Source organism: Odocoileus virginianus, chromosome 3 (genome assembly GCF_023699985.2).
Source record: "Odocoileus virginianus isolate 20LAN1187 ecotype Illinois chromosome 3, Ovbor_1.2, whole genome shotgun sequence".
Classification (NCBI taxonomy): domain Eukaryota; kingdom Metazoa; phylum Chordata; class Mammalia; order Artiodactyla; family Cervidae; genus Odocoileus; species Odocoileus virginianus.
The window spans coordinates 38056806-38070080 of NC_069676.1; the positions used below are offsets into that span (position 1 = coordinate 38056806).

General features: G+C 36.6%; 1 protein-coding gene across 1 annotated transcript; it reads left to right on the forward strand.

Moving 5' to 3' along the window:
* Positions 1-10798: 10798 nt before the first annotated feature.
* LOC110122230 (olfactory receptor 2W3-like) lies at positions 10799-11746 on the forward strand. The gene has a single exon (XM_020869662.2). The coding sequence runs from the start codon at positions 10799-10801 to the stop codon at positions 11744-11746; it is 948 nt and encodes a 315-aa protein (XP_020725321.2).
* The last annotated feature ends 1529 nt before the right edge of the window (positions 11747-13275 follow it).

The window sequence follows — 13275 nt, forward strand, 5'->3', positions numbered from 1 at the left end:
AATATGCCCATTGATAGGAGGCAATGTTAAAAATGCAACTGTTTTAGATAGAACCCCATGTGCGTTTCCCCAAGTTCCGTATCTCAGTTATATCTGACTCTTTGTGATCCCATGGACGGTAGACCACCAAGCTCCTCTGTTCATGGAATTCTCCAGGCAAGAATACTGGAGTGGGTAGGTATTCCCTTCTCCAGAGGACCTTCCTGATCCAGGGAAGGTCTCCTGCATTGTAGGCAGATTTTTTACCATCTGACCTACCAGGGGAGCCCGGATCACCATGTAGGGCTATAGAAAATCAAGCAGGCAGAAATCACCCTAGAAAGTGATGAAAAATATGCATGTGGATTTTGCAACTATACTTGAAAAGATAAATCATTACACTATATGATGGAGTCTAGAGCAGTCTGCTCTTCATAGACTGTGTTCATCGGGGAATGTTGCTATTCAGAAGCTTTGTAATGACTTCCAGTGTTACCAGATGGGACATGCAGCAGTTGTAGCTTAAAAGGTAAAGATGAAACTGTAGACCAAGGTAGGTGGTGGGTCACATAATTAAGCACATGACTGTCCCCTTCACTGACACCTTGGCCACTATGTACCTGGGGCCCATGGCGCAAACAGCGCATTGGCTGTGTGTCAAACAGACTGTATGACATCCACAAAAATGACATAGATTTGTCACTATTATAATTCCCCATATACATAAAACAAAATAGAAGAATATGTTTGTTAAGTAACTACCCATGTCTAGAAAGGAGCAGAACTTGATGTTTAAACCTAGAACCTTTGAAAGATACTTTATCAATTTCCTTTTTATTCTGTAAATATACATGAGAAGTTATAACTGAAGGAGATTCTCAGATTCCCTAGGAATGGAAGAACAGACAGATTCAAGGCCAGGAAGAGTACATGGAGACAGGCTGATATATTTATTAGACATTGAAGACTGTGGGGATCCAAAGACTTCTGACTACAGTTAGCTAATCTTGACATAGTGGGAATTAAATCTCCTGGCCACCTAAGGAGTCCTTATATAATCTTTCCAACTAACAGTAATCTGGATGAACAAAGGCCTGACCTGAGCCAGCTAAAGGAAAAACACAATCTTCTACTCATTTTCAGATTGGCATCAGTTCCTAGATAAAAAGAATTAGACTAGCAGTGAGACAAGGTGCACTTGCTAAAGTCTTCTTCCTTAGTCCCCCAGTTTTTTACTGAAATTCCTGCTCCTGAATATATCCAAGGAGACTTCTAACTATTTATACAGATAAATAATGCCCAGGGGAAAGTGCATACTTTGGCAGGGTAATAAATTTTATCTGATAAAACATAGATAATGGGCAGTTTATGAGCATTAGATAGCAAACAACTTGAATCTGGCATACCAAAAGACAGTGTGTTATGATCCAGTTGTTATTTTCCCAGTTCAGAGGAAATAACTGAAACAAACAGACGTAGAAACTAGTGACATATTCACATGAACATGTCAACAGGAATGTTCCTGGCTCATGCCGTGCCACACTAAGTAACTTCAGTCGTGTCTGACTTTGTGTGACCCTATGGACTGCAGGCCACCGGTCTCCTCTTCCATGGGATTCTCTCAGGCAAAAGTTGAACCCACCCATGGAGTGGGTTGCCATGCCCTTCTCCAGGGGATCTTCCTGATCCAGGGATCGATTCTGTGTCTCTTAAGTCTCCTGCATTAGCAGGCAGTTTCTTTACCACCAGTGGTCCTGGCCCATACAGAAGCGTATTTTTGTCACAAAGCTAAGCAATACTGCCACCTGGAGGAAGCAGAGAAGATAAGAGCTCTATCCCATAGTTCAAAATGTGTATGTTTAGAGTTAAGGGAGAGGGGCTGGGAAGATACATGTAATATGATTATTTCTTTTTTATTTTTCTTTCTTTCTTTTATCTCCAACACAGATTAGTTTTTAGAAGTTACAGTGTACTATCAAGAATATAAGTAAATTGTTATCCGTGTTACAGCACCAGTATCATATTTAGGAGCCTTACTGGAATAAATAAATAAATATTGAAACACTGGCTTAATCAAGGAAATAGTGCATCTCTCAGGAAGCAGTAGTGTAAACTCTTAGACAAATATGCAGTACTCAGAAAAAAAAACAAGAAAATCTTCAGGAATATAGGCAAGAAAGGAGACTTAACAGCTTGCATGTGAGAAACTCACCCAACAGACAGAATTTGCTCAGTTGTCTGATTGCTTCTCTTCAAGGAATTAGAATGGGCAGTAAATTCAAACATCTTTAGATTTCCAAGAGGCATCTTTTCTAAAACTTTTTTAAATTGGCTTAAGCTCTATTCTCCCATATACTATCTTTATTTGATGACTCTTTCTCACATAGTATGTGTTTTTCCAGATATACCAATATCTAGGTTTATTGTAGTCAAAGTCCTGTAAACCTAATGTCCTAAGACCAAAAGTTTTATAAAATTACTCAATACATGCCAGATTCTAGGGAGATGAAGTAATTTTTTGGAAAGATAATAATTACAACAAAAGTTATGCTATTTGAATAATTAATTACATTTATATGCTCATAAATAAAATCCTTAAAGGTAATTTAGTATTTCAACTTTGCAAGAATTTTTATTTGTTTATGGGAGCATGATTTCTTTACAGTGTTGTGCTATTTTCTGTTATACAACAAAGTGAGCCCACCATGTTGTTTAACTGCTAAGTGGTGTCTGACTCTTTGCGACCCCATGGACTATAGCCTACCATGCTCATCTGTCCATGGGATTTCCCAGGTGAGAATACTGAAGAGTATTGCCAGTTCCTTCTCCAGAACCAGCTATATGTATACATCTATTCACTCCCTCTTGAACCTCCCTCCCATCTGCCCATCCCACTCCTCTAGGTCATCACAGAACACCAAGCTGAGCTCCCTGCACTATACGGCGTGTTCCCCTAGCTATCCATTTTACATAATGTATATATGTCAGTGATACCCTCCCAGTTCATCCCACCCCCCCTTTCTCCACTGTGTCTACAAGTTCTCTATGTCTGCATCTCTGTTCCTGCCCTGGAAATAGGTTAATCTGTACCATTTTTCTAAATTATATATGCATTAATATATGATACTTGCTTTTTCTGTTTCTGACTTACTTCACGCTGTATGTCAGACTCTAGGGCTTGAATGGTATGACTGGGATGAAGAAAGAGATTTTGTTGATCAGTTGCTAAGTCATGTCTGACTCTTGCAACCCCGGGGACTGTAGCCCTCCAGCCTCATCTGTTCATGGACTTTTCCAGGCAAAACTACTGGAGTGGTTTGCCATTCCCTTCTCCAGGGGATCTTCCTGATCCAAGATTCAAATCCATGTCTCTTGCATTGACAGGTGGGTTCTTTACCTCTGAGCCACCAGGGAAGGAAGAGAAGCTAGAGGTAAAATAAGTAAAATACCAACTTTCTTTATGCTAAGGTAAGAGTTTAACCAATAAACTGTTCATTTGACAAATTTTAACTTTACTGGTGAAAAATTTGGTTACATTTGGTTCTAAAATAGTTCAGAAAGTAAAAGAATTAGATAATCTTGGAAGATGTGATATAAACTGTATATATCTTTTCTTTAAAGTATATTTTTTCCTACCAAGATTATATTTCATTTTAAAATACTCTTAGAAAATTCAATATCTTAGAAGATAGTTTAAAAATAAAGCAAATATCTTGAAAGATAAATATATATCTGAATTTGTTAACTTAAAAGGAAAAAGAAGACACCAATGAATAAATTCACTTACCTTTTTACAAAGAATATAAAAGATAGATATTTTAAAATGTTATGACAAGGAAATTCTGTGGTTATGCTAAACTTAGGAAACTAGTATTCTGGATAAGTTGAAATGTGTGATGAGGTGTATACATATATTGTGAAATCAAGTCTCATTGATTTGACTGGTCAATAGTGTTATGTTTAGTGGGGAATGGCCAACCAGATTACAGGCAATGTATAGTCCTTTACCTGTTTGATATGATTATAATCAGTTAAAACATAGTATTCAGGTTTTGTATGTCCTAGTCAACTAGCATTATAAATTTAAAAAAAGTTTTATTTATGAGACTGATCTTATAAATTTATATATACACATATAAATTTGTAGTTATACATATATAATGCAAATTCAACTGAATAGGAGAACTAAGGTTGAATTAAATCAATCTTAATTACATTGGCAAAAATCTTTTTTTGACATAACTTAAGTGGCCCTAATGATAAAGAACCTGCCTACCAATGAAGGAGATGAAAGAGACTGGATTTGATCCCTGGGTCAGGAAGATTCCCTGGAAGAGGAAATGAAAACCCACTCCAGTGTTCTTGCCTAGAGAATCCCCTGGACAGAAAGCCTGGCAGGCTACAGTCCAAAGGGTCTCACAGAGTCAGACATGATTGAAGCGACTTAACGGCGCACATGCAGTCATGAGAAGGGTAAAAGTCATCATCACATTAAATAAAGAACATGAGTATACTAAGACAGAAGTTTCCAACCCCCAGGCTGTGGACCAGTATTGTCTAGCATAGGCGGAGGTGAGCAGTGGGCCAGTGAAGGATACTTCATCTGCAGCTCTCCATCACTCTCCATGGGTCAGATAACTGCCTGAACCATCCCCTTCACTTCCTCCTCGCCCCCACCCATGGAAAAACTGTCTTCACAAAACCAGTTCTTGGTGCCAAAAATGTTGGAGGACCACTGTACTGGGATATAGGTTTTTAAGGGCTATCTTAGAATTTAGAGTACTGAACTCAATCAGAAACTCTGTAGCCCATAACATGTATCTATGCATTGTATTTTTTATTACTGACCTTCAGTCCCAGTGTGGTCCCCAAAGTTGACTTTGTTACTTTAAGATGTTTATTTATATGATGACATAAAATTTGGTTAACTTTAACTGATTTCATTTTCATTATTTTAATTTTGGAGAATGCATATAAAGATTCAGATTTAGATGATTGACAATATTTTATAGGAAGCCAAAGCTTCTTTTTAGAAGCTTTGAATTATGTCAACTGCATCCACAGACAGATGACCAAACTGACAACAGAAGCATATGTAACCATTCTCATACTGAATTGTAGAACAATTTAGTCCCATTTGTTTCATTATTCTGGCAGTCATTCTAATACTCCTTAGAGAAGCGGTTGGTATTTCCTCTACATAGAAGATGACCAGTTCAAAAGAAGAGAGCTAAAGACCATTGTAGTTGAGATTTCTCCCAGAAAAGCGTTATCTTCATCTGATACGTATATTCACTAATTTTTTAAAAAATACTTTGCCTTTGCCTCTTCTTAGAACTCCCATTCAGTGACTCACTCATTTGTGTGAGCAAAGAAGGATCATGAGGTATACGAGGAGATTCCTTTTCATGAAAAATATAAACAGAACAAACAAAATGATGAAACATGAAAGAAATATAAACATATCAGGAAGAAGAATTAACCTTAGAGAAATTACTTTCAAGAAATACAGAAGAAGATATAAACTGCAAAAAATATAAAATCTAAAGAAATATTCCTTGAAAAAGCTAAAATTATTCTTTCTACTTAAAAGTATGATGAATAGTTTTAGAAAATCAATAGAAATGTTAGATGACCAAAATGAGGAAATGGTAAAATAAAAACACAAAAGAATAAAAACAAGACATAAAAGAGGAAAAACAGAAAATTAGTGCAGCAGATCCAACACTGAGTAATAACACTTCTACAGCTAGAGAACAGAGGAAAGGGAAGAAAGACTATCAATAGAATAAATCAAGAACATTTCCTAAGTTGTGATTTCTCAAAGTCATGTATGTTCACATTAAAGTACTTCCTGAGACTTCTTAGGTCAGTGGATCACAATATTGTGCTATTTGGTATGCTCAAGATAAATAATAGAGTCATAAGCTTTTACAGAGGTAAAAAAGTACCAGAAAGTAGAATAGTTTTCAACTTCTTAATAATGAACTGAAGTACAATTAATTGTGTTTCTTAAGTGTAATATTATAGCTAACCAAAATATCCTTCATGTAAAAAGCTAAAACAAAGATATTTAGCTTCTCAAAAATTTGAATGCTCCAGAAAGCTATTTAAAGGACAATGTTTCCCTAAAACCAAAGAGCAAACAATGAAGGGGGAAGATATGGGCCACAGAAGACTGCAGATTCAATACATCATGTAAAGATGGGCATTTGAGGTGACAGTTGTCAGCCTTGTACTGGAAGGAGAGATGATCAGTTCAGGATCTCCAACCAGACACAGAAGTCTCAAGGTTGCTATGCAAGATGCCTGGGAAACAATGAACTCTGACTGAGACTTGAACCCATGAGGCCAAAGCCCAAAGCCCATGGTCTTCCAACTGAGATCACACATCTGGTTTTAGGACTTAAGGTCCGTGGTGTCTCATCATGGAAAGAATTCAGTGAGAGACAAAAATGATAGTTAGGAAGTGGATTTGTTTAGAGATAAACACTCCACAGACAGACTGTGAGCTATCTCGGAAGGTGAGAGCAGCCTCAAAATATGGCTTTGTTTGTTTTTATGAGCTGGGTAATTTTATAGGCTAATGAGTGGGGCTCCAACTATTTCAGGGGAGGGTCAGAGGTTTACAGGAATTGAGCAACTAACCATTTTTGATTTTTGATGATCAGCCTCAAAGTTGTCATGGTGTATATGGGTGAGTCATGTAGCTTGCTGATGTGTTACAATGAGTGTAAACTGAGACTCAAGGTCTAGTAGGTCATCTCCTCTACCATCTTGGACCTATTAGGTTCTAACCAGTTTATGTTGTGTCGGTGTAGGAAGTTTATCCTATAGCTAAAAAGACATAGAGTGCTACACATTAACTGTATGGGGAGAGTGAATTAAGATCATGCCTTCTGAGCCAGAGCATGCAGAGCAAGTTTAGTATTAAACATGTACAGAGTCTCTTGGGCAGAGAGTCTCCGGGGCAAAAGAATTTTTAGCACTGGGACTCATTATATTCATCAAATTGCTTCTGTATCTATCAGGCAACTACTGTAATTTTTGTGTACTTCACAGCTCCTAATAAACCTTATGTTTTGCACCAAGAGAAGAAATGAAGCAAAATTATCTTTTATTTTTTTGAAAGCAAAAACTGACAAATGGAAGATTTTAAGTGATTTATTTGGTTAATGTTGCTTAAGAAACTCTTTATATGATGATTTAATTTTCATGAAATTGTTTGGATGATTGATGCACTGTTACCAAACTGATATCCTGTTAACAAATTACTTTAATCTCCTATTTTCACAAACCAGGAATATATGTGCACAATAAAGTTACTGCAAAACAGGATAGATCGTTAGTTCAAATTTACCCAAAGAAATTTTGGAGCTAAAGTATTAATGCATATGTGCTGACACTCCCTTTTCAAATATGGAAAAGATTAAAATCAACAAGTCATATTCTTCACCACAATCTATGAACACAGACTGCTATGTCATTCCCCATAAACTGCTCTATGGAAGAGTTTCAGGTTCCATTTGAACCCTAATCCTACTGTGGTAAGAAAGTAGAGAAATGAGACGATACTGTGCTGTATCTTCCTATAGGCAGATGTTTATGTCTTGCTTGACTAGGATAGTAAAACATTTCTTGGAAAAAAGAGGAAAATTAAATGATTCGTTATTTTTTATAAACATTATGGGTTAATTTTATGTTTTTAGCTAAAAGTATGTTATAAGGACATTACCTATAAAGAAAAGAAGGGAAAAAATACAAAAAATAAAATCTTCAGTTCTGCTCATTTTCTGTTACAGAGTGAGAAAAAAAAAAGTAGTTATATCAAAGCACAACAGACTTCCCCTGTGACTTCTGCCTCTGAACCTTCCAATTTACACACTAATGCTGCATGGGGCTTTGAAATGCCCCAGAGCATAAAGATCCCTAATTGTTCTAGATCCTCTCTGCACTGTCATCCAGGCTTCTCTCCAGAGAGACTACTCTTGCCTTGTTATCTCTATAAAAACCCCCTCTTTAGGGAAGTTCAGGTCCTTTGGTGTTAACTAGGAAAGGACCAAGTTTAGGAGAGATTCCCCACTTTCCTCTCTCACAGGGATTACTCCCTTTGTTTATGACATTGGAGGGAGTCACCCACAGCCCACCAGCTTCAGGCTGGACCTTCTCTGGGCACAAGAGCAAGAGGACAAAGGACAGAGAGAAATTACAGAGCAGAGTGTTTTGCTGGAATTAGACTATCTGTCTCTTTTACTTTTGTACTCAGACAACATTAGTTTCTTTGACTCTGCACTTGGCAACATGCCACTAAAATAATGAGGAAGAGTTTTCATGGCATATTTCCTCTGATCTTTTTTCATTTCTTAGTTTGTTTATTAAATTGCTAATTAGTAAACTTATTTTTTTGTCTTTCAGAAAATGTAGATATACAAAGCACTAAAGAAGAATCAGCTCTATTCTTAGGAAATCTAACTAATGATGCTAGGGCACATTGGAGATGAACACATGCCACATACTAGCAAATTCAAAGTTAAATGGACCACAAAACCATATAAAATTGAATGCTTAGAATATATTAGAGTTCTCTAACAGATATCCCACAGAAAATAAATTTTGAATAAAATAATGGGCAGTTATATGTAAGGGCATACAAAATAAAATAGATAAAATATATTTATATCCTTGACCCAAAAAGTATAGAAGATTGTAAACTGCAGTAAGTTATTCAAATAAAAATGTCCTGAAGGAAAAAAAAAAAAGGTCTGAACTTATTGAAGTAAATATATATGTAGAGATATAGAGAGAAAATAGAAAGACATGGCAAGTGAGAAGAAACCCGAGGGGAAAAAAAGCAGACCAAGAAGCAGATAATAACATAGTAGAAAACCATCCCACCATCCAATTTAAGCCCAAAACAAGATGATTTAATTGGCTGTAGTAGGATAGGCGTATATAAAAAAGTCAAAAGTTGAGGTGGTAAAGATTTAAAATTGAAATGAATGTGCAGTCAAAATTTTTATTTGATATGATAACAAGCACTAGGAACCCACTTCTGCACTTCCACCGAGCTAATTGTGTTCTAAGAATGGCAGTGAAATATGGCATTTTTTGATATAGTAAGTATAAAGATGAGTATGACACACAATTTATTCCCAAGAATTAGGTAGAGAGTTTTCTGGCATAAAGTGACTTTGTTCTAAGTTGAATCAATTTGGTATTATTTATTATACATCTCTTAGTGTTCAATAACAATGCAAGAAAGACAATAATAAGTTAATCTTAAGACCTCCATAAGATATAATCATCATCAAAAGGTAGGAATAATGCAAGGTTTGATGAAATAAATGCCTATATACATGAATAGAGGGTATCTTAAGAAGAAAATAAGTATGTGGGGATGTATATATAGATACAAGCTATCAGAAGAGAAAGATAAGAAAAATACTGCAAATAAAGAATGATAGAACCTTCATAGAGGAAGACTGAATCTTGCCAAAAGAGTGAAAAATTTTCCCAGCAGTAATAAACCAGATAAAGAAATTGTAACTTTTCCCAGTATTGAAAATCTAGTTTTAAAAGTAATCTTTTCTCCAGACCCATTAGAAAGTCAGTAACTATTACAATAGCTAATTAAAATATGAATCATTGTGGTTCTCCTACTGAGTGAGGTGAAGTGAAAGTCACTCACAAAGAGTTGTGTCTGACTCTTTGCGACCAAATGGATAGTCCATGGAATTTTCCAGGCCAGAGTACTGCAGGGGGTAGTCGTTCTCTTCTCCAGGGGATCTTCCCAACCCAGGGATTGAACCCAGGTCTCCCACATTGCAGGTGGATTCCTCATCAGCTGAGCCACAAAGGAAGCCCTCTTTTACTGAAAACAAGTCAATATTCAGGTATTGGAGTTGTAGAATGAACCTGGATGTAATCTTCTACATCTTTCATAAATGGATCTGAAGGAGATAGTGGGAGTAATTCAAAAGAGCTACATTCACAAGGTGCTATATTAACTTGTGTAAAGTATGGGGTATGTATAGGACTAAGTAATGTGTTGTTTCTGAGCTCTATTGATCATAGAGGACAACTGAAGTCATCATCTGTGGTGGCATCTAAGAGATGGATAGATCACATCTGGTTCAGGTATTTAAAAATCATAGAGACAAGAGACCCCAAAATGTTCTATCAAGTCTGAGATTTTGGGGAGTAATTTGGGAGAAGTTGAAGTTTATCAGGATTAATGAATGCCAATAGCTATCAACCACTTCTAACCCGCTTCAGAAACATTCAGGAAATTTATTCACAGAAAAGGAAAAGAAGTAAATCTAATCTTAGAATGACACCCCAACTTTCTCTCCAGGGCAAGGTATTGTACAAATGAGTAATTTTTTCTTTATGTGTATCATGGTACAGCTGCCTCAGCATCTAAAGGAAGAATATACAAATTCTCAATTTTAAGAATTATTTTCTCAAAGCTTTATAAGATTTTCATATTTAATTTTATAGGAAAATTCCCTCAGCATATTTTATTTTCTCTATTCTTTTATTCTCTTCAAAAATGATTCCATTTTTAATTTTCACTAAAACTTATTTTCTTAAATGTTATTCATGTTTTGTGTTTTGAATAGTTTTCCTAGAGCCAGATTATAAAATTTCTATGTAATTTCTCTGTTTATTTTTAAACTTTTAAGCTATGCCCACACATTTTCACTAAAAGTTTCAAATTTTATTAACATGATAGGCATACAGAATGGTTAGAGGCTGTACATTATTATTATTATTAATTTATTTATTTATTTTTCCGTTTTGTTGAGTTGCAGTAGAGATGGATGTAACCAATGAAAGCACCCAGGGAAATTTCATCCTTTTGGGATTTTCTGATCAGCCCCATCTGGAGAGAATCCTCTTTGTGGTTATCTTGATCGCATATCTCCTGACCCTTGTGGGCAACACCACCATCATCCTGGTGTCTCGGCTGGACCCTCACCTCCACACTCCCATGTACTTCTTCCTCACCCATCTCTCTTTCCTGGACCTTAGTTTCACCACCAGCTCCATCCCTCAGCTTCTGTACAACCTGAGTGGATGTGACAAGACCATCAGCTACACAGGCTGTGCCATCCAGCTCTTCCTATTCCTGGGTCTGGGTGGTGTGGAATGTCTGCTCCTGGCAGTCATGGCGTATGACCGGTTTGTTGCAGTCTGCAAGCCCCTGCATTACATGGTGATCATGAATCCCCGGCTTTGCCTAGGCTTGGTGCTGATAGCCTGGGGCTGTGGGGTGGCCAACTCTTTGATCATGTCTCCAATGACCCTGTGGTTACCCCGCTGTGGGTACCAGAAGGTAGACCACTTCTTGTGTGAGATGCCTGCCCTAATTCGGATGGCCTGTGTCAATACAGCTTCCATTGAAGGCATTGCCTTTATTCTTGCAATAGGCATTGTGCTGTCACCTTTGGTGTTTATCCTGATCTCCTATGGCTGCATCGTGAGGGCTGTACTAAGCATTCAGTCATCCTCCGGGAGGCACAAGGCCTTCAACACCTGCGGCTCCCATCTCACAGTGGTCTCACTTTTCTATGGAAATATTATTTACATGTACATGCAACCAGGAGCCAGCTCCTCCAAGGACCAAGGCAAGTTCCTCACCCTCTTCTACAACATTGTCACCCCACTCCTGAACCCTCTGATCTACACCCTCAGAAACAAAGAGGTGAAGGGGGCATTGAGAAGATTGATTTTGGTAAATCTAAGTTTAAGAAAGAAATTATAATAAAAGACAATGTTAGGAATTCTGTTTTAAATGTTTTGTTCTTAAAAAAACCTTTGGATGTTTAATTATTGTTTTTCATTACCACCATCTGTCAGAATTTTGGCAGAATCCTTCAGACTCTGCAACACATTCCTACTCTTTGTGCAAATCATGAAGTATACCAATTCTGATATTCAAATAATTCAAAACCAATACTTCTCAAAGTAAGGTCTATTGATCACTGTTGTTGTTCAGTGGCAAAGTCATGTCTGACTCTTTGCGACCCTGTGGACTAGAGCCCACCAGGCTCTTCTGTCCATGGATTTCCCAGGCAAGAATATTGGAGTGGGTTGTCATTTCCTTCTCCAGCTCTCGATCACTGCTGATGCACAAATATCTAAGAAATCCAAATACACTGTTCTAAAAAGGTAGAGACAGTAAGTAAAACTGCGTTTCTATTAATAAGAAATCTGGAAAGAAAATTTTGGAAGTAGAAATGAAATCTATTTTACCAGATTTTCAGAAATATTTGGTCACTAGAGTATACCGAGTAGTGGAATCTAATTATCCACATTTTAGAAATCTTGATAATATTCTATTAGGAACAAGGAACAAGAATTTGCATCTTACTTTCATTGTCCTACAACAAAACCCAAAACAACAATAACAGCAAAAATAAAAGTTCTTTAAGCAAAGTGTTGCTATAATTCCTTTTTATCTGTTCATTAATTCAATGCCAATTATTGAATGACTTTTCTGCTTCAAACACTATATTCTAGGTGCTGGAATTAAATTTCTGATCAATATGGACTAGGTTCCCAAGTTTGTAAAATTTCCCTACTGTGTGTGCCAGTAATAATAATAAATGACAATAAAAATATAAGAAGTGTTCATTTAGTGTTGTGAAAAAAATAAAGAATTATATGTTGGAAAGTAACCATTTAGCTGTTTAAATGAGTTATTCCCTGAAGGTATCTAGTGAGATATTTCAGCTGCATTTGATCATGAAAAGGGAGACCTGTAGCAATAGGAGAAGGGATGTCAAGTTCAAACTTCCTAAGGTAACAGTAAGCTTGGAATGCATTCAAATCACAATAATGACCATTATACGTGGATTCTATCATTGACAATAAGTGTATATACTACTATCAGAGAGTTAAGAAAAGGCCAGAGCATGAAAATTTTATAGGTACTGTTAAAGAATAGGAATTTTAAGTGAAAGCACAGGAAATTGTTTAGAAAGTAAATAATCTGACTTACAGTGTTACACATCCACTCCATCTGCTCTGCAGAGAATGAATGTTATGGAACAAAGCTGAATCAAGAATCTACTGCAATAAATCAGGCAACGTTAGGTGATATTTCACAGTAAGTATTATCAGTGGAAAGAGAAAAATTGTAAATAGATCGTGTGTTTTATAAGATCAAACCAAGGGTTTTCTGATGCCATTTATGGAATGAAAAGAGATAAGAATCAAGAATAATTTCTGGGCTGGTAACTTGAACAATTTGTGCTTAAAGGAAGGGACTGGTGTGTGCCTGCTAAGTGG